This window comes from Lingula anatina, chromosome 1 (genome assembly GCF_051362555.1).
Source record: "Lingula anatina isolate TDL-2025a chromosome 1, LinAna3.0, whole genome shotgun sequence".
NCBI lineage: Eukaryota > Metazoa > Brachiopoda > Lingulata > Lingulida > Lingulidae > Lingula > Lingula anatina.
In genome coordinates, this window is record NC_141767.1 from 43,197,262 (window position 1) to 43,216,260 (window position 18,999).

Here is an 18,999-nt window from a genome sequence, read left to right on the forward strand (position 1 = left end):
TGGTGGTTGTTGGGGCTGAACATTCCAAAGATTTATGTATTTGTGATTAATTTTTCTGAATCATAATAATAAAAACACCTAGAGACTGGTGCTCACTAGTCCGTCTTTTCATATTGAAGGATATCCATCAATCTCTCAGGGTTAGTTGATCCATATTTCCTCTTCTGTTTTTTCTTTTCGATAGTACTCCAAGTTGCATGTGCCTTTAAAATGGGTGAAAATGACATTAAATTGCTACACTAGAATCTGCATTCTCTCTTATCACAGAATCAGTTATTTGTTTTTATAGTACAAGTTTTCTACGGACGCACAGTGTTCTGAAGATTCCATCTGTTCCTTAAAAGTCAGAACGCACAGGAGAGAAGAGTGGCAATACCGGTGTTACATTACGTAAAAGAAAAACATAGTTCTTTTCTCCATAAAATAAACCTTATTGCTGTGCCAAATATTTAAGGTATGATCCAAATGTGGTGCCCTCTTCTTCCCTATCTAGACAAAAACTATAATTTATGGCTGAAATCGTCGTCATATAAGATTTTAATAAACTAGTTATTGCGAATCAAAATAGGTATTCAGACGGGAACGTTGAACTCGAGCTAATAACGGGACCATGTTGCACTGTAGGTCAAACTGAATAAAAACAAACAAGCACATTTCACCGTTGTTGAGGTTATTTTTGCAGCCTTAGCCTGCTGTGATATTGATATCCTTTCGCCTTGCTGATAAACATGTTATTCAACGTCCGTGCAATCTTCTTATTTTCTTCTTTTTAATTTCTTTCTAAGCTATAAATCAAGAAATGTCAAATGTCAAATTCACTGATATTTAACCGCCAGTGAATCACAAACACACACACATGTACAAGTTCCATATATAAAGTCATAATCTCTCTCTCTTTCATGCACACACTCATACAAACACCCACACGCACGCACGCACACACACACATTTCTGTTACAAATGTAGTTTTGGACGATGTACACACGGTTATTACACTTACTCTAATTTGTACTTTACGTGTTTTTTCACAAACATCCGTCCGATTCTACGCCCGATCTTTTCCAGATGACTACTGTTTAGTTAAGTATGCTTGTAATATTCGGAATTTTCATCTTCAAAAACTTTGTATACAAATCCATGGCGCGTGATTAGCTGAAAATATGACAAACTAAGGAAAAGGAAGCAAATCGAATTTGGATAAAACACAAGAAACCGCTCACAAGGCAGTACAAATTTTTCTTAGAATAAAAACAAATTCTTCAGAGAGGAATTTCTCAGAAAACGAAATTAAGAGGAGTTCGGATTTAAAATACCGGTGAAATGCCATGGTTCAAAACAAGATTAAGTTCAAGTTACCTGCTAACATGCCATAGACAGAATGATAAGTATTTCTTGGCATCGTTCTTGGATAAATTCTAACTGCCAGCGCCTAAAATTTTATGAAATTATTTGCCATAAAATGTCGTCATACGATTAATAAAATGTATAAGAGAGAGGGAGAGAGAGAGAGAGAGAAAGAGAGGGGGGAGGGGGAGAAGAGACAAATCTTGTATTCCAGTACCAAGAAACACAAATGCAGTGATACAATTTTCACATTCATTTATTGGTTTAATATGAACATTTCTTAGCCTTTACGAACATATTAAGATGAGTGACAAATGGAGTGGTCTGTGATAACTGTGAGGTAGATGAAAATGAGGAACCTTATTATGCAAATGTGTCATTTGCATGTGTCAACATATCTTACACAAGCACCTTGATATCGTCCATCTGTGATATGACGTTCATTTAGATGACAATGGTTATGATGTGGATTACGATAATTGAGACGAATGATATATGTGTCACGTTATAATTTTACATAATTCAACTTTACAGCAAAAATATAAATAATTTGTTTCACCAAAGTTTAAAGTTACCTATATTGGACACCAGTCATAAAGTACCGTGAACAAGGTTCACCTGTCGAGAATAGCCACCTGTCATTTTCGCCTGCCATGTTCATGAAATATTAAGTGACAAGATAAAATTTCGTAACCAGCAACTGTGACATGTACTCAGAGATAAAGTGCTCGTGCACTGTACAGTGGTGCCACCTAGTGGTCACAATGACACGCACATAGAGATAGCAAAATTGGTTTATCTCTCAACGTCAGAGGTATACACACCGCTCTGCAGATGTACTTAACTATGACAGCTTTGAGATCAGAAGAAAATGATAAATAAGCTCAGCCCTAATCATTCTTCCATAAGTAGGTGCAATTTTGGATAATTAACCAGGTTCACAGAGTGATTCAGATGGCAAATACATCACCAAGCGCTTACTCACTGCAAGCGGGGGCTACTTACAACATAAACATATGATTGAAAAGTGAGCGAATCAGCTGATTTTTTTCTAACGTCTAACAACACATGTTTTCTGCCAAGATTAGTCTCTAGTTCTGAAGCACTGCTCGACTTGCGTAGGGAACTCTTTGTGTTCAGTAATCACTCTTGACACCCCGTCTCTTAGAAGGTTTAACTATTTCAAGGGCTCTGAGTTTGTAGCAACGCGAGAGTGCCCTCTCTGCAGAGACTGGTGTCCCTTGGACAACAGTGTATCACATACATTGAGCAACGTTGAATGGAAATGAACCGGTTGTGAGGAACAGACTTATATCGACGGTTTCCGTTTCACGAGGTTCTTCCCAAACATTGACTGGATTGCTTTCGAAACACTGTACAGTGAACTTTTCCTCCTTTTCAGTGAGTTGAGTTTTTGGTTTTGCACCATTGTTACGATTTCTTTCATCAGTCCTGTGAATGCAATGTGCACGCTTACGTAACAGTCCGCTGCCGACACTTCGTGGAAACGGCAGCCGTATTCCAAAGAGAGTTCCTGTCCTTCTTCCACCTCCACCTCCCGTCTGTGGTCTAAGTCTGTTTTGTTTGCAATCAACATGACGGGAACGTAGGAGGGCGATTTCAGTTTTTGTACTGTGCAAATAAGTCTTTTCGCTTCTTGGAAGCTACTTCTGTCGCATATGCTGTACACCACGACAAACGCATCCGCCCACACTGCTAATGTTTCTGGAATTGGCAGACTCTGGTTCTGCAAAGGAAAAAAGTTGTTGTTTATTTTCATTTTCTAAATGACATTTTGACATGCTCTACATTACATTTACATAGTGTGTTCGCATGTTTCGTGTTCTGAAACGTATCTCATAAAGTTTAAAGCGTTAGATTATCAGTCATGTTTGCAAACTATGAGATATGACAGAATAACAAGCGCTCTCCCACAAAGTTTAATCACTCCATACAGCTGGTACCTAACTGCTTTAGCAGACGAACGCCAGAATGGCGACACGCTACTCTTAGGGGCGATCTTTTCACTGGTGACACATTGCCGTACCAGACGATAATCTGAAGGACAACAAACTACTCGAGCAGATGATCATAAAACCACCTTTGCTTAGGGACAACCGAAGACCCAGGAAGAGTGAACCCATGTCTTTAAATGGCCTGTAACTATTTTCCCGTTTTGCAATTCTTGAATTTCTTTTCTGCAATGCTGCACCATAACATGCAGAGCAGACGATGCTATTCACCTTACGGCTAACCCTTGTTATGATGTTAAAATTCCCCCAATGCTTTTAAACCCAGTCAAAAATGAATGCTTACACCCAAGTTTTAAATTATACTCCAAGGCAATACAAAACATAATTTAAACAAAATTACTCTACCTGCTATTTTTTTAAACCTGGGAAGCTAAATCAACAAACACTTAAAATTTAAACATGGGACAAGGTAATAAAATATCTTGCTGGCAGGGGGTATCAAAATACCAGGTAGGCATTCAGTTTGATAAAGTGAACTGCCCCATCATTCATTCCAAACAAAGAGACAATAGAAAGGCGAATGAGAAAGACGCTATATTACACCTGTCTACCAGGTGACCGCCATTAGCATGTAGAAAGTATGTGACTACCGCGCAGAGGACGACCCCCGGCTCTCCAACTGTCCAGATTCACATTCATCATCACGTTTTTCAGTACCAAAGGCATGTGCAATACCCATTGTGTCTTTCTTCCTCAACTTCCAAATAAAATAATTGAATTCAAAAAGTTGCCAATTCCTCAATGCAGATACGAGGAAGTTTTCAAATGCTAGGATGTGTATATTGTTAAAGGAAATCAGTTTTGTGTGGAGGTGGTGGTGGTGGGCCATTAAAAAACAGTCCGTCACGTGCCAAGACGAATGAAATCAATTAGTACCAGGAAGGGATAGCAGTGAGGGAGCGCTTATCTAATTACGGCATTGGGAAATAACTGTAAATAACCATCGTTTGGCCTCGTGCGGTACTCACCTCGGGACACGAGCAGTCCATCACCTCGATATCGACCTGATTTTCGTCAATCTTCGTATTGTGTCTGTAGACCATATCTGGAATATAACAATGAGAAACACTACAGTACAGGCATTTTGGCAATTTTAAACAATCAAGATGAACAAACTTAACAATAATTAAGATAAATTGACAGCTTTTCGTTTTTATCAAAGCTCAACAATCGTACAATAATGGGGCTTGTATTGAATGGAGACTCAGACTTATTAATCTCTCTTTTTTTGCTTAAAACTGCACACATATTTTCAGTAAGACAAACATATTGACAATCGCTCAAGTGTTGTAGCACGAAAGACTGATAAAAATATGTGAAGATTTTGATTAATTTCCTCTATTCAAATAACATTAATAATTTGCGGCCTGGAAGCGACGGTGTTTGTTTGTTCAGCTCTCACGATGGAAGATTACATAAAAAGATGTTATACTGATGACCGGGCCCTAATACTTATGCACTATCATCTCACCCGTAATGGAAAAACAGAGCGAGAAAAAAAGGTTAAAACTGGTTTCCAATAAAAAAATGCAAGAAATATCTATTACATATAAAGGCACGTTGTTCCCATTTGCCCTTACCCTTATTGTGCACAGACGCCTTTAACTGGGTATGCCAGAATATTTAACTTACATTACACTTAAACATTTAAGAGAATCCGCACCAAGGACGCGTTACGTTGGCCTGTACCAGTGTTTCATTCTTAAGGAATATTGGATAATCAGTATATAAAAAATAACCTATTAAATTTAAAATGACTCTTAACTGCACTGATCATTAGTTCAAAGTGTTTAAAAGGTCCGATACTTGTACTTTAAGGTTATATTTCCTCTTTAAAATTGGTTTTTGATTAATGTAGTGTAGGAAGCCAACATTAGTCATAAAATTAGGTATACGATTTATTACAAAACAAGAAAAAACATCTCGGCAAATCATGACACAATATTCGCTCTCTCCATCAAATAATATTTACCCATTTAAGTAATTTGGTATTGGGTTTAAATGAGGTCTTGTGTCAAGACGAATTATGTAATGATAGTCCACTTCTTTGTAACGAAAAAGAAAAAAAACTCTCGTAACTTGTTATTCGTGTGGTTTCTACATAACTCGGATCCATTACCAGGCAGTTGCAGGGGGCCGGGTCAGACAAGGTTTCTTTCGGACAAAAACACACGATCAAAGGGCCTTAACGGTGGAGAGAGGCTTTTAATAAAAGTGGAAATGGAGCTTTAAGCTTTTATGAGTCTAACATTAACGCGCATAATCTAGGACGTATCTTTTACACAATAAATTTAAGCGAACGATAATTGAAGAAGAGTTGTTGTTATGCTTCTAAAAAGAGGCCCTTTTTTTCAAGGTTGTCTCGTTGTCAGGTGAAAGGACCCCACTTTTATTGGAAGTGACGGTGATCGCCTGTTTTAGTTACGACGAGGTCGTCTTCTTCAATTCTTTTTATGTTCGGATCAAATGATATCATATTAAAGAATTTTAATGGAAACAATATCAAATTTTTCTGCAAACAGACAAGTATTTATCACCCCCTGCCTCACTCCGTCCATAAATTTACACGTCATTTAATTCAATCGAACACAAAGAGTAACAAGACACTCCATTCACACGCATAATATCCATCTACATCTTGAGGACATATCACTGTGTGTTTCACCACAAACAAAATAAAACATACAAAATGTTAAATGAAGCTTTGGCACTTTTTATAACCCAGACGCGCAGCTATCTGGCCGTGTCGCCAGTCCCTGGATAGTCTACAAACGCTTACTGACTTCTGATTTGTTGTGTTACGCACTTCTAACTTGACTACAATAAAACGTTTCTAAAGACCCTGCTGTGTGGATGGTTGGAGGTTTTTGTTGTAAGTTGTGTGACGTCTTTTAACGAAGATACGAAAAGGGCAGACGGCATTGTTTTACATTTGGCTGCAAGGGGTGTTGTAAACTGTTCAATGCGCGGCGATGCTTTTTCACGTAACTGTAAATACTACAAATACTCAAAGTTAAATACCACCATTGCTATATAACTACGTTCCTATCAGCACAATCAGCCTTCGGGTGTTGCAGTTATTCACGTTGCGCAATTAACAAAGATGCTATTTCGTACTTTTTGTTTTGTTGATTGGGAAGGTGCACCAAAGGGCCGACCCCTTGTGCCCTTGGCAATCTGCCGGTTAACTTTACCAGGGAATTATATCAGTTAGTTCACATCATCAACTTATAATCCTGTGATCCAACTATATACACAAATTTTATTAGGTTATCGCAGATAGTTATAAGGTCCACAAGCCATCCTCTGCAAGGGGTAATAATTGACCCGTGCCCACGCAGAAGACCACTTGCAGGCCCTTGGTATCTCACAATATCACGGTCGGTCAGAGTAAACGGGGAGGGCCCAACGGTCAAATATCTCCATGCGACTGTCCACCGGTTCCAACATTCTTATCAAAACACCCCAGGGTTAATTTCAACTCTCATACAAGGCCCTCGAGAACGGGAGATTTTCCACACAAGTGTTTTTTCACGGCACATGAATCCCTGTGCTGCATGGCACGGAAGGCCTGTATTGGGTCTGCAAACCACTCAAAGCAACAGACGTGACACCAGCTTTATTAGACTTTGGGATTAATGTTATTAAAGTCTTAAGACATATCAATACAACGATAAGCATCGCAGCTGGAGAGTTTTGTAATCTATAGTCTTACCTTCGCTTGAGTTGTATTCTCCTATAAACCTCTTTGTCAAAAAACGCACGGTGACAGCTACAATGAAAAAGAAAAAAAAAGCATATAATGGTTGATCTGTCAGAGTCTTAAATATCGCAAAACACAAATATTTACAATGATAAGTTATGAAAGCTATCTGTATCACTACAGGGAGCCTTCAATGGTACATCAGTCAAAACACTCGAACCCGCGCTTGCACGATAACATATTTTCACTGAATGAGGAAAATTGACAAATTATCGGTGATGGTGTGGCCGACATAAAGGGAGGGGGTAGGTGGATTGAAATGGCACAGATAACCTGTCACGATACCAAGGACAGATGGGAAGGGTAGACGATTAATTGCTTATTAATGCTTTTTACCCCTGACAGCTCTTTCCGGAAATATTTTACAATTACGGCGTCGAAGTCCCCCACGATGGAAGATGTCAATGAATTCATTGTCTTTGTTGTTTTTCACGTTTGGAATTAATTACTTTGTACCAGATTCCGTGACTTTGATAAAACGAATACGACGTTTCCGTTTGTTTACTATGTACGTGCACGCCACGTGCCGTGATTGACGTCTGACAACAACACTAACTGTCGTCTGCTCAATGCAAAATTTTAATGACAAGACGTTTCTCAGTCCTAAGTTTGTTACCATCGACTAAAACTCTTTTAATTTGCTGTGCTTTAGGTCAAGAATTAAACATTCAGTGTTATCTTGTTCGAGACCCTACAATCCCCTTCTGGTTCATTTCTGTACATAGGCCTATCTACATCTTTTGTGAATGGGAGTATCCCTAAATACATGTATAGAAAAACAATCCAAATAGCTCAATGTGCATAAAGATTCATCAGCAGCACCCATTGTGTTTACTTTAAAATGCCTCGAATGATAATTGGTTGTAATTATTTTCAGCTACATTTTGGGGGTATCCACTTCATCATCTTGTTAACCTAGAAAAACACCAAAATAGACGACAGGAAAACGGCGAAAATGTGTGACTAGTATAAAGATGTAGCTGGTGTTTAGTGCTGGCGTCAGCTAAACGATCCCTGTTCGTGCAACCAGGGATCTAACGAAGCAGTTCAAAGTCTTTTTCATGACGCCCATGGCCACAGGGGCCTTGAAGTTAATAATCCTTTTTCTCCATGTACGTGGAGATCTCTGTAGTTATGATTTTGCAGAACAAAGACATCTAGAAGGTATTGAAATTGCACAATGATCAGCGATCAGGACCCATGCTCACGATTTGTTAATGCGGTTCAAAGACTTTTTGTTTGTTCGTCTTTAGCAATAAATGCTGTTTAGCCTCTCCTTGAATGCAGTTCGAAAATGCGATTTGTGCGATCAACAATATTATACAACTGTTGTAAAAGAAAAATGGGAAATCAAAATCTGACTTTTGAACACGGTGACGTACAATATTGTATAAACTATAATTGCCGTAATAAAGTCCAGTCCAGACAGGTGTTGCGGTTTTTAACCCGTCTCCAAGCTCATTTACTATAAAAACGCACTGAGGAATGGAAAAAGCACTAGCAGTTAAGATGCAGGTTAAATGTTATGAATGTTGTCAAAGCTGTCAGTCAGTCTTCGAGTGCTCACAGCGGTCGTCCTGCCAAAAATGCCCTTTTCTTTTTGACTTACTTTTTTCCTTAGACGCTCCATCAGCTGATGAACCTTGTTAGTTCAAGTACAGCTGTTACTTGGGAGATTTTTTTTGTCAAGATATTCCACAAGCAACAAGGATTGTTTTTAGATATAAGTTATTTCATCCGAAGCAAAAGCTGCTATTTCGTCAATAATGCAAAGTTAAGAGGGCTAATTTGTGGTAGACTTCATTCATACTAATGTAATACGGTCCGTAACACTACAAAGATAGACACAATAAACCCAGTAACTGGTAATTTTGATACCAAAAGACAAATTGCAGACATTTCCTCTCATGACAATAAATGTTCTCTGATTACCTAAATTACTGGTTAACCACACTATTTAATGATAAGATTTATCTATGTTTCTTGTGATCATATTTGATTAGAGTGCAGACGACCAGCCATGACGGCTTGTCCGCCTTGGAAGCATGCACGGCGTTGGAATGGCAAATATGACAGGGCATTCACTGGCGCCGATTCCAGTATTTCCAAATATCTACGTTGTTGAAAACAAACGCAGTGTTTGTTGTTCCAACAACAACAAAAAAAGTCGTCGCTCTTATGTCTACTCGGTGACCCGAAAATTAAGCTAAAGATGATCACCCTAACAATGACCTGTTTTTATTTTAGCATCCTAAGAATGAAGCTTCGTGTTTTACAGATGCCAGGGGTGGCATGGTAAACAGGGGGAAGGGGGTCGCACATTTTAATTTCACATAATTTATTTCCTCAAGCCATATGACTCATCTGTTACTTGATTATCGAATGTCATCTGGGGGAAGACGATGCTCCTCTATTAATAACCCTGTATGTCATTTCCCTGCATATCAAACAGGTGTTCCGCCTGGTCTTTCTACCTGTGTGCAGGTGGAAGGCATGTGGTCAGCAGAGACTGGAGAGGCAGTTGGACCTTCACATGCCGTTTCTATTTTTCATTTCCTCTGCTGTGCTTTGAAATCAATTACACCGCTCAGAGATACATTCCGAGGTCCTATAGCGAAATATGGATCTCATTTCGACTGGTAAATGTTCTAAAAATATCCTGTCTGGCCAATTTGATTTGACCATTACGGACAGTGCGGATAAAAGGGCCCTTTGGACCAAAGACAAAAACAAAGTTGTATAACTTGTTTTTGATACGCGTTCCACTTTTCAACTTGAGGGTTAATAAATGTCAACTTAAAGCGTTTTGTTTCTTATTTGGTCTAGGGATGTAATTTATGGTGCGGTCAATACGGGTCACTTAAATATATCTCTGTCTAGGTGCCCATAAATGAAGGCACTGGACTGCGGTGTGCCACCAGTTATATTTCTTATATACACATCTTTTTATTAAAAAAAGCATCATTAGTTATCACGACTGTTACTTTACGATACAGATAAAATGCATTCTGATATCAAAACTTGATTCATTGTTTACTGCTATAATCCACCTAAGGATAGTTCATGATTAAGCAATTCGTCAAGTTATCTTTCTTTGATGGACAAATATTAAAGCCGCCCTAATCTGTATAGTTATATAATTTTTGAACAAATTATTACACCTCTCAAGGATATAAACAAATAACCGTGTAAGCATATAACTAAACTAGCTTGTTAATAAGTTAACGAATACATCAGGGACCCAGGGGGAGCGGTAATATGAGCGTCATCTATTTAATCTTACACCTTGATTACATTGTCACCAACACTTGAAACGTGCCGGGGGCTTTGTGTTCTAGCATTAGCCATGATTTCATATCTCTTCGGTTGCCCCATCAACGTCGAAACCTTAAAATTCATCTAACGTACATGAGAATGTTTGTAAACAAACTGCGTTAGATTATATGCACAGGTGCAGAAGGTTCTTGATCCTTTTCAAATTTTAATACATTTCATTATGCATATAATATACTTTTTACATCTGAAGGAGCGGTAAAAACGAGCAAACACTAAAACCCAGGACAATGTCTAGTTTTCCTACGCAATTCACATTTATGAAGGAACTCCCAAAGAGCCCAATACACAGATTCGCTGACACAATAAAAACAAGTTCAATCTAAATATCAAATGTCGAACTTTAAGCCTTTACCCGTTTTTACTCTAGGCATTCAATCTATGAATCACGAGCTGCGTGCAAGAAGTAGACCGAAACAAAAAGAGGTCGAACACTTTTCCTGTTCACACCTTCTCTGGCCGCAATAATAAGAAGATGCTAATTAAGGAACAGACGATAAGGGGGTAATTGATGCCTTAATTGATGCTTCTGAATCGCTTAGAAGTAATGGATATCCAGCGAAACCGCGTGACTCATACAGGTGAAAGGAGGTCCTTTTCACACCTAATCCTGTGTTTTGTTTCCCCTCGTGTTTTCTCAGTGTTTGGATCTTTGGTCTTTGGTAGATTGTAGTCTGGTCAAGTGGCTATTTCAGTGACCACCGGCCCACAAAAGCAACAATGAGGACCTACACAATGATTACGTTAAATACTGTGCAATTATCCATCTAATAGGTACACGTAACCTTGCGTCACTTGCAAGTACAAAAGGTTAAGTGGCCGTTTGTTGAAGTTGTGAAATGAAATGCATAACATAGGAGGAACCCCCTGCATATGCCGTGCACTGCGTGTTGAAACTTGCATGGTTTAATGTAAAAAACAACACACTGTTGCGAGCAATGATACAGTAACAGGGAGTATAAACAACTACACCAAACTGTATAAAAAACATTGGTTAACTTAAGTTAAATATTTGAGCTGTGCGACTGAAATGTCCCCGTCATTACTGTCAGTCACTACAAAGAAGAAAACTTTGTTGTTCACTACAGCGTAGTGTGAGGGATCTATTTATTGCTCACCTGACTTTCCCGCTCTCGGACTTCCCAACACTGCCACCCTTACTGTGGTCTGTCCTCCTGTCATTTCTGTAGTCATCGGTAGTTTTTCACTTTTCATTTCTGTAGTATAAACAACAGTCCTGTATGGACGCTGCTTCAGTGTTTATGTTTAGGCGCTACTATTGCCTCTGTCCTTCGACAACGCACTTCACAACAGAAGGTTTGGACCCGCAAGTTTAATCCTCCTTAATAAGTGAAAGTGTAGCAACACTGTTACTTAACTCGACTGAGCCTCCTTACAGCACGATTTCAAATATTGTTCTGAATCCACTTCCCTGCTCAGCAATCTTTTAATCTGTCAGACTTCTACGGATCGCAGCAGGAGAGCGCGCATACATTATCAACGCTGTTTGCTCACCGTATGATAAAATACCCACTCGGTGAAAGACGGCTCCGTAGGTCACGAGGTATAGCAGTCGACCAATCATGTTGCTGCCTTAATGTCTACAGGTGAGGGGAGTCAAAACCACTCTGATTTAGAGATGAATATATGATATTTGTATTCCACAAGAATACAACTCATTTCTTTTATTCAGAATGTACGTTTTCTTTCAAATTCAAGGTGGGAAAAGACGCTTATTACTCTACATTATATATGATTTTTGAATATGACTGTTAAATTCGTTTAATAAAAATATTATGCCACCCGAGTTGTTATTATATTGATAGCAATAAAGGTTGAAAAGCTTCGCCAGGGCCTGTGTTCTGTTGTTTTTTTAGTCCTGTGGTGAAGTCAAATGCTAAGTATCGAGTGGGAAATTCCTTTCACCTAAGCTCAATCGGTGTAGAAAATCAAAACATTCAAGTTCTCTTGAGTTCACTATATAGAAAAGACCAGTGAATAGAAATGTTGCTCCACGAAATTCTCTTAGATATTAAAACATTAGGAATGAAGTTAAAGTAATTGTCATGAGTACCTGCCATGTTACTTTTTTGTGTTTTTTTTCTTGTTGGCTCGTCCTGTCCTCCTGTCTCTAGCAGTGTACCAGTACAGTAAATTTGTAAACAGACGAGTAGGGGGTGGAGGTGGGGGGTGGGGGGCAGCGATTACCGGGTAAACGGTACTAAAAGCGTCTCTAAGTTTGACGTGAATTTGTTTCTGGGAGCAAATTGTTTTTTTTTCTCAAATGTCAAACAAACAGAACATACGTAAACAGTACATATCCGACATGCCCCTTAAATAAAAGAGTAAAGGCGGCAAACTGTGCAACTGATAAAAAAACCGACATTTTCATTTCTCACAAGCTCATATGAGGTGTAAATATCAAATATAGCAAACAAACAAATTTGTCCCCGTTCAGTAATTTCATGTAGTGAACTTTTCTGCGGTGAAATTTGCTTCTCCTCGAATGGCAAATATCACTACAAACTATCTTGTCCGTCGTGCCCCGGTAAGTGATTGAGAGGCGGACGGCAAGTACAAACCAGATCATTCATAAACAACAAGAAACAAGGTGGGGAGGCTTCAGCTTTGATCAATGAAGAAACAGATAAACAACAAAAAATGTTTTTGGGGGAATAGGTTATCCCCTTTATTTACTGACTTGTTATTTTCTCAGAAGTCGCTTCAATCGTGGGGTAGTACGTTTGGTACTAACGTTCCACACCTGCGCCCTATACATCAACTGAATTGCTAGTTTCTCGGAATAACGGGCGTTATACGATCATTACTGCGGCAAATGATAACAATTTCCATTGACAGTTTTAACGAATAAGTTAACCCTAAGTTTGCGTACGTTCCTCTGTAATTGTCTTCGAAAAAGTTCTATCGGTCTATGACCCCAGCAATATTGCTCTTTTAATCACAATTCTCAGCAATCACCACTTGACTTTTACGTGCACAAAATTTTATTGTTGATATTACTGCGACCTTTCATAAGAATCGCCTATTCCCTGTGATGCATTTTGCCAATATTGCATATATATAAATCGTAAATTCGTTGGTTGAGGATCAAGTGCAACGCGTTAAGGTTAGCTACGGAGCAAGAGGGTTGGAAGTCAAGCAGAATTACCTGTTTGAGTGTCTTTTATTTTACCATTCCTAGAAATAGCCCACTTCTGTTTAAAAATAAACGTGGCTGGCAAAGAGAAAAGTGTTTCGCATTGACCATGAAAGACTAACCGCTGCCGATTTTAGGCGAAATTAACAAAGTAATTGAGAAAACGAACCAGCTATATTCTGTTCAACTGGTACGAAAGGAAGCAATACAAAGTACCATGTTGCCAGATTAGCGCAAAACTAGTAAGATCACGACCTGCCTTAAAGGCAGAATGTATACGTACAAATGAAAGAGAGAGAGAGAGAGAGAGAGAGAGAGAGAGATGTATCCCAATCCTGATTTTTATCACACCTAAAGCTGCAAGGAAATTTTGGTTTAATTCAGAAAGAAAAAAGATTGAGAAGAAGAAACAAAAGAAATCAAAGAAAAGAAAAGAGACGGATATAGAACCGTGACAGAAAATGAAACAAAAAAGATGATCACTTGTAAAACTAAAAAAGAACAAAAAGAAGCAATGACCTTAGTTTTCTACCAGCGAGATATTCGAACCATACATTCTATTCATTCCTTTGTTTTCAGATCAAACTATGTAAGGTATTAATTAATGATTCACCTTGCCCTCAGAAATGTGAACTGATAATATAAAGCGTTTGCGAGGCACGTTCCTACCCCTCTACAAGTCCATTCCCTTTAACACATGTATGTAACAAACATCCTGGACTGACGTTGTTATGATCTGAGTTCATAACACCTGGAAGGTGCACTGTCCGGTAGTGGTCAGTTGTTGAACGTGTACTTCTGTAAGGTGTTAATTTATTGGCCCTACAAACATGAATAGCTAATTAGGATCTCACTCCAGGCACACTTCAACCATATGTGATATGTCCGGCACATTCCACTGCGCCCTTGTTTGCAGAAAACATCGGAAGTAAAGCAGCTAAAACTACCTGCTTTGTTCCATGTTGATTTCAATTATTATTTTTTGCATTCAAAAAAGTTGATTAGCGATACAATTTGTAAATAGATGTTTAATTTTCTTTTGCCATTAGCGAGTGCGCCTTCCAGTTGGTCTATCTGCTGGCCAACAAATATGTAAACGTTTCAAATTGAAACTATGCTTGTTTTAAAATTGCATTTTTTAGATACAGTAGTTGATAAATTGTTTTCATAGACGTTAGCTCTCAGTTCGTTTGAGGTTTGACATAGGATTCATGCGACATACACATGGCATCTTACACAACAAATCTGACCGAACCACTTTCCGGAAACTTCCTTGCTTAACATTTTTGTTGAATTGACAACGGTTTTAATGGTTAATTATACAAACTCAAAATAGGTTTAACTCCTAGAACCGTCAGACAAGTAGTAACGAATTACCTTAACAAGCAGCATGCACTTGTAACATATGCCCACGGCAACCAAATGTAGTCGAATTCCATTGCAATCTTCTATGAAACAAACATTATGAACTTCCCTGTCATGTTTTGGATCTTACTGACCACATTAGGTAGTAGTACTGGTCACATTGTATGGACCAGGTGTACTAGCCAGATGCTCCATAATATTGTTAGAAAAAGTATTTTATTTCTTATTCACTTTGCTAGCACCAGGGGAAAATATGTTTTCGCCTGTGCCATCAAATGAGAAACATATCTCAATTTTGAATAACACAACAAGAACTTTTCCTGCATCTGAAGACCATTACGCTTTTTGTATTTGTTTTTGGACGGGGTTTGAAACGACTATAATGATCTAACATTCATAATTTTTTTGTCGAGAAGAAAATGTACTCGTTTAATATGTGGGTCCTTAACCTCTTGTTCCAGTACTTATCTCGAAATTGTAATAGAAATCAATAGCATCACCTAAACATTTCACAGTGTCATTGAAAACTGTTGAGATGCATTTAAAAAATCACTAAGTTCGCTTAGTAACTGATTTCCAATTTATTCCCCCTTTTTTATGACATAAAGCCATTCACAAATCTAAACTACTAGCATTTTAGCTAAATAAAAAAAGCACTTAAATGAACTTTTTGTGGCAGGTGCAGCTGCATCATCTAGTCCAAATAATGTCAGACCATTATCCGTAAGTTACCTTTAGTATAACACTGATGAAAGACACGTCGAAAATAGTTTGTATACACAACCGTGTGCCGTACGTTTCCTTAAACCTTTCTGAAGTGGTCTTCTGGACTGGAAAAACCCTCAAGTCGGGTAATCTGAAGACAGAATTCAGCCCAGGGCAGGTTCAATGTAGGACGTTTAATTCTTTGTGTCATATTTTCCACGTTCGGAAACTGAACCGGTTGTACGTATCACTGTTCATATGCTATCCTCCGAGTAACATCACCTTAGAGGGAAGGTGCAAGGTGTCATTTACTATAAACAAACCTTAAAAACATGTTGATACAAGTGTAATAACACACAATGAAACCGAAATTGTCTTTAATCAAGAAATACTCGTTTAATGGAAAAGTACATGTTAACATTTCAGTATTAACTTTCAAAACCCACTGAAGTATCGACTGAAGTTTTGTGCAACTATAACATGTAGGCCTACATGTACTAACATGTACGCGCTCGATACTTTACGTTTACATAGTGTCAAACATATCACCTGTCGCAGTAAAGTAAAAAACAGAATACCAATGCTGGACGGAGAGCCTGGGGTTTGGGTCATGGTAGTAAAGGAGGTGGGCGTAGATATAGGGTATTCAAGGCTTTGACCAGATTGTGGTTTCGTTATCTTTATTCTCTTGCTGAGTCTAAAGGTTTTTTCGCTGGATTTGAATCTCAGCTTGGGTCTGAGTATTTGGGTTCACAAGACAGCAAAAATTACATTCAGTGAAAAACTTTAAGTTTTTTTCGCTGCCCACTTCAAAGGCACACCTATCAACGTACTAACACGAAGGAGCAACGAGTGTAAGCAGGTTCTCAATCTACTTTCGATATTGAAAAAAAAGGAGTAAGTGTCTAAAATGCGTTGGCAACTCCAGGTTAACCGCAGGCAGTTCTGTGATGTCTTGATTGGAGCCTCTATGGTTAAATAAATATAACTGACTGTATCTTAGCGGTATCTTGTTAGGCAACATGTCAGTTAATTAATTTACACGATGCCAGATCATTTGATACGCAAAATATGTAGAGACGGTACCCTAGAGCGGTTTTGTATCAATTTGTAGAAAACAATAATTTTGTGCTTTCGACGGTCGATTTGAAGCAGTCTCTCGGTCTAAGGCTCCTAAGAAAGCTTGATGTTAATTTCTTAAAAATGATTTAAAATCAAGCCATTAAGGTGAACTTGTCTTTATGAAGTTTGATGAACTACAGTCTATAGTTTATAACCTATAACCTAACAATCATGAAGCATCGCAATTTTTGAAATCAACAGAAACGCGAATTTTTACCCGGAAGGTTAAATTGAGCTCTGCGTCTAATTAATGACTTGACTGGTGCTGTATTGCCGTTAAGTGCATGTTTACTATCGGCTACCGGTACCACGCCTTACCTAAGACATAGATGGTAAATATTTACTCTTACCTGAAAGGAAACTTTTAAGTTTCCCATTCCTTATTTATAAAGAACCCTCCTAGGTAGGAATTCACTTTACTTATTCTTAGCATCATTTATAAACTTGTCAACACTGGATAAGTTTAAAACTAAATTGGCGAGTTTGACTTTTTGTTTATGTCAAGCGGTTCATCAAAATGAGAATCTAATAAACACCTAACTGGCAAAATCAATTTTAAATACAGATGAAAATAAGCTGAATAATTGTAATCTCCCTCTATTCAAAATCTGTCATCCAGCAATTTAAAGGCATCTATTGATATGTTTCATACACATCGTAATGATCATTACATCGTGAATTAAATTGTGCACAATAACTGAAAATCACTGAATGTCTTTCGAAGATTGGCAAAATTGACCGACCGGATGGCCTTGTGGTCAGAGTGTCCGCCTCCAGAGCAGGAAGACGTGGATTCGACCCCGTCCGGGGACATACCAGTCCTTTAGACACAGTATCTACGGTATCCCACTTAGCACTCAGCACTTAAGGATTGTAGCAGGGGTAAAGTTTCTGGTCTGGTAGAGAAAGAAATTTTAGTTTGCTAACTTTCAGCGCTTCATACGGCATATTGGGTTGTATCCTGCCCACGGAGGTGAAAACGTCAACACACAGACTGTACCAGAGCCAAAACATGACCTGCAGGCGTCTGTAAACCGCGCTGAGAAGCACCTGTAGTGCGGTAAAAAGCAGTGAACTTTACATTAACCAGAGAGTGGTGCATGTAGCAATCGATAGGAAGCACACCTACTGCATCCCCATGTTTAACGCCCAGCGCCTTGCACCTTTCGTTTGCTGTTTCTAATTGCTTTAATTCACGACTACCGCACTGATATTTGTAGAAAATATTTATAAAATGCCAATAATAGATTTCTGTATTTCAAGTTAGCACCACATTATTATGCACAGAACTACTATCTACAAAACGCAAATACAATTAATAGATCGCGAAATTGTAGCATTGATATAAGATTTAAAAAAAAAACGACAATAATAATAAAAAATCACATTATAATAACAGTCGAAAGAAAAAGGATTAGAAACTCCTCATCAGCAATGCAAAATTTTAACGGCCCTAAGAATTCCTTTACTTTGCCCCAAATTAAATTTCCTTCAAATAACCTGTGTGTGTACAACTACCCTCTACCAGGACTGCAGCTTAACTATGTTCAATTTTTATCTAACATTAGAGAAAAGTATCACGAATTAACCAGAGACATGTCCGTGTATATCTATAGTAAAAAAACAATCTATAACCCTGGTTAAGGCTAGTCTACAAGTCACAGTTTGAAGTCCAGCTTCTACAAATTGCACGGTCAAAATATACGTGAATCATTTAGAGGTCAAATCAGCATGCCTCAAAATATCTTGTTAGATTAAAGAGGCAGAATTGCAATAAAGTTAATTACATTATAACCCTTGTCTCAACAATGTAATCTTTGGGTTTTTACCTCACCCATGACGTGTAATTATTGCACAGATACTACAAAACAATTAACGATCAGTGCATGCATACATTCAACTACAACTTTGCTGTCACAATGTCTTCAGTCATATCTTCCAGGCGCACGTCATTAGCTGCTTTTTCTTCGGTCGAGGTTTTGGGGGAGATTGGGTGCACCTTGTGAAACTTTCTCAACAGTTTTTGGTATTTAAAAGTCATATATAGCAGAAGACCGCAAAACAAAGCGGCTATGAGCCCCATAATGATGGCGACCACTCTGATACCGTAGCACAACGAGTCTATTGTACAGTCACCCTCCATTTCGCCAGCAAGATAATTCTAATAGATACCAGGA

The 18,999-nt window shown here is 38.4% G+C and overlaps 1 protein-coding gene across 2 annotated transcripts; it reads right to left on the reverse strand.

The window, feature by feature from the left end:
• Positions 1 to 1,582: 1,582 nt before the first annotated feature.
• On the reverse strand, positions 1,583 to 12,008 carry LOC106180650 (ras-related and estrogen-regulated growth inhibitor-like protein A). Of its 2 annotated transcripts, XM_087008795.1 has the most exons (5): positions 11,592 to 12,008; positions 7,937 to 8,055; positions 7,093 to 7,149; positions 4,346 to 4,422; positions 1,583 to 3,091 (listed from the first exon to the last, which is right to left on the reverse strand). In XM_087008795.1, the coding sequence occupies exons 2-5, from the start codon at positions 7,941 to 7,943 to the stop codon at positions 2,654 to 2,656; spliced, it is 579 nt and encodes a 192-aa protein (XP_086864921.1). In that variant the 5' UTR covers positions 7,944 to 8,055; positions 11,592 to 12,008; the 3' UTR covers positions 1,583 to 2,653. The 2 variants fall into 2 exon arrangements, with proteins under 2 accessions (XP_086864921.1, XP_013420139.2); XM_013564685.3 differs by lacking the exon at positions 7,937 to 8,055 and having other exon boundaries at positions 11,592 to 12,006.
• Between the last annotated feature and the right edge of the window lie 6,991 nt (positions 12,009 to 18,999).

Bases quoted from the DNA above. Each gene is read 5' to 3' on its own strand.
- LOC106180650 (XM_013564685.3), bottom strand. From the start codon at position 11,688: ATGAAAAGTGAAAAACTACCGATGACTACAGAAATGACAGGAGGACAG. The intron at 4,423-7,092 runs GTAAGACTATAG...GTTATATTCCAG, and splicing joins AGAATACAACTCAAGCGAAG to ATATGGTCTACAGACACAAT. The intron at 3,092-4,345 runs GTGAGTACCGCA...TTTCCTTTGCAG, and splicing joins TGGACTGCTCGTGTCCCGAG to AACCAGAGTCTGCCAATTCC.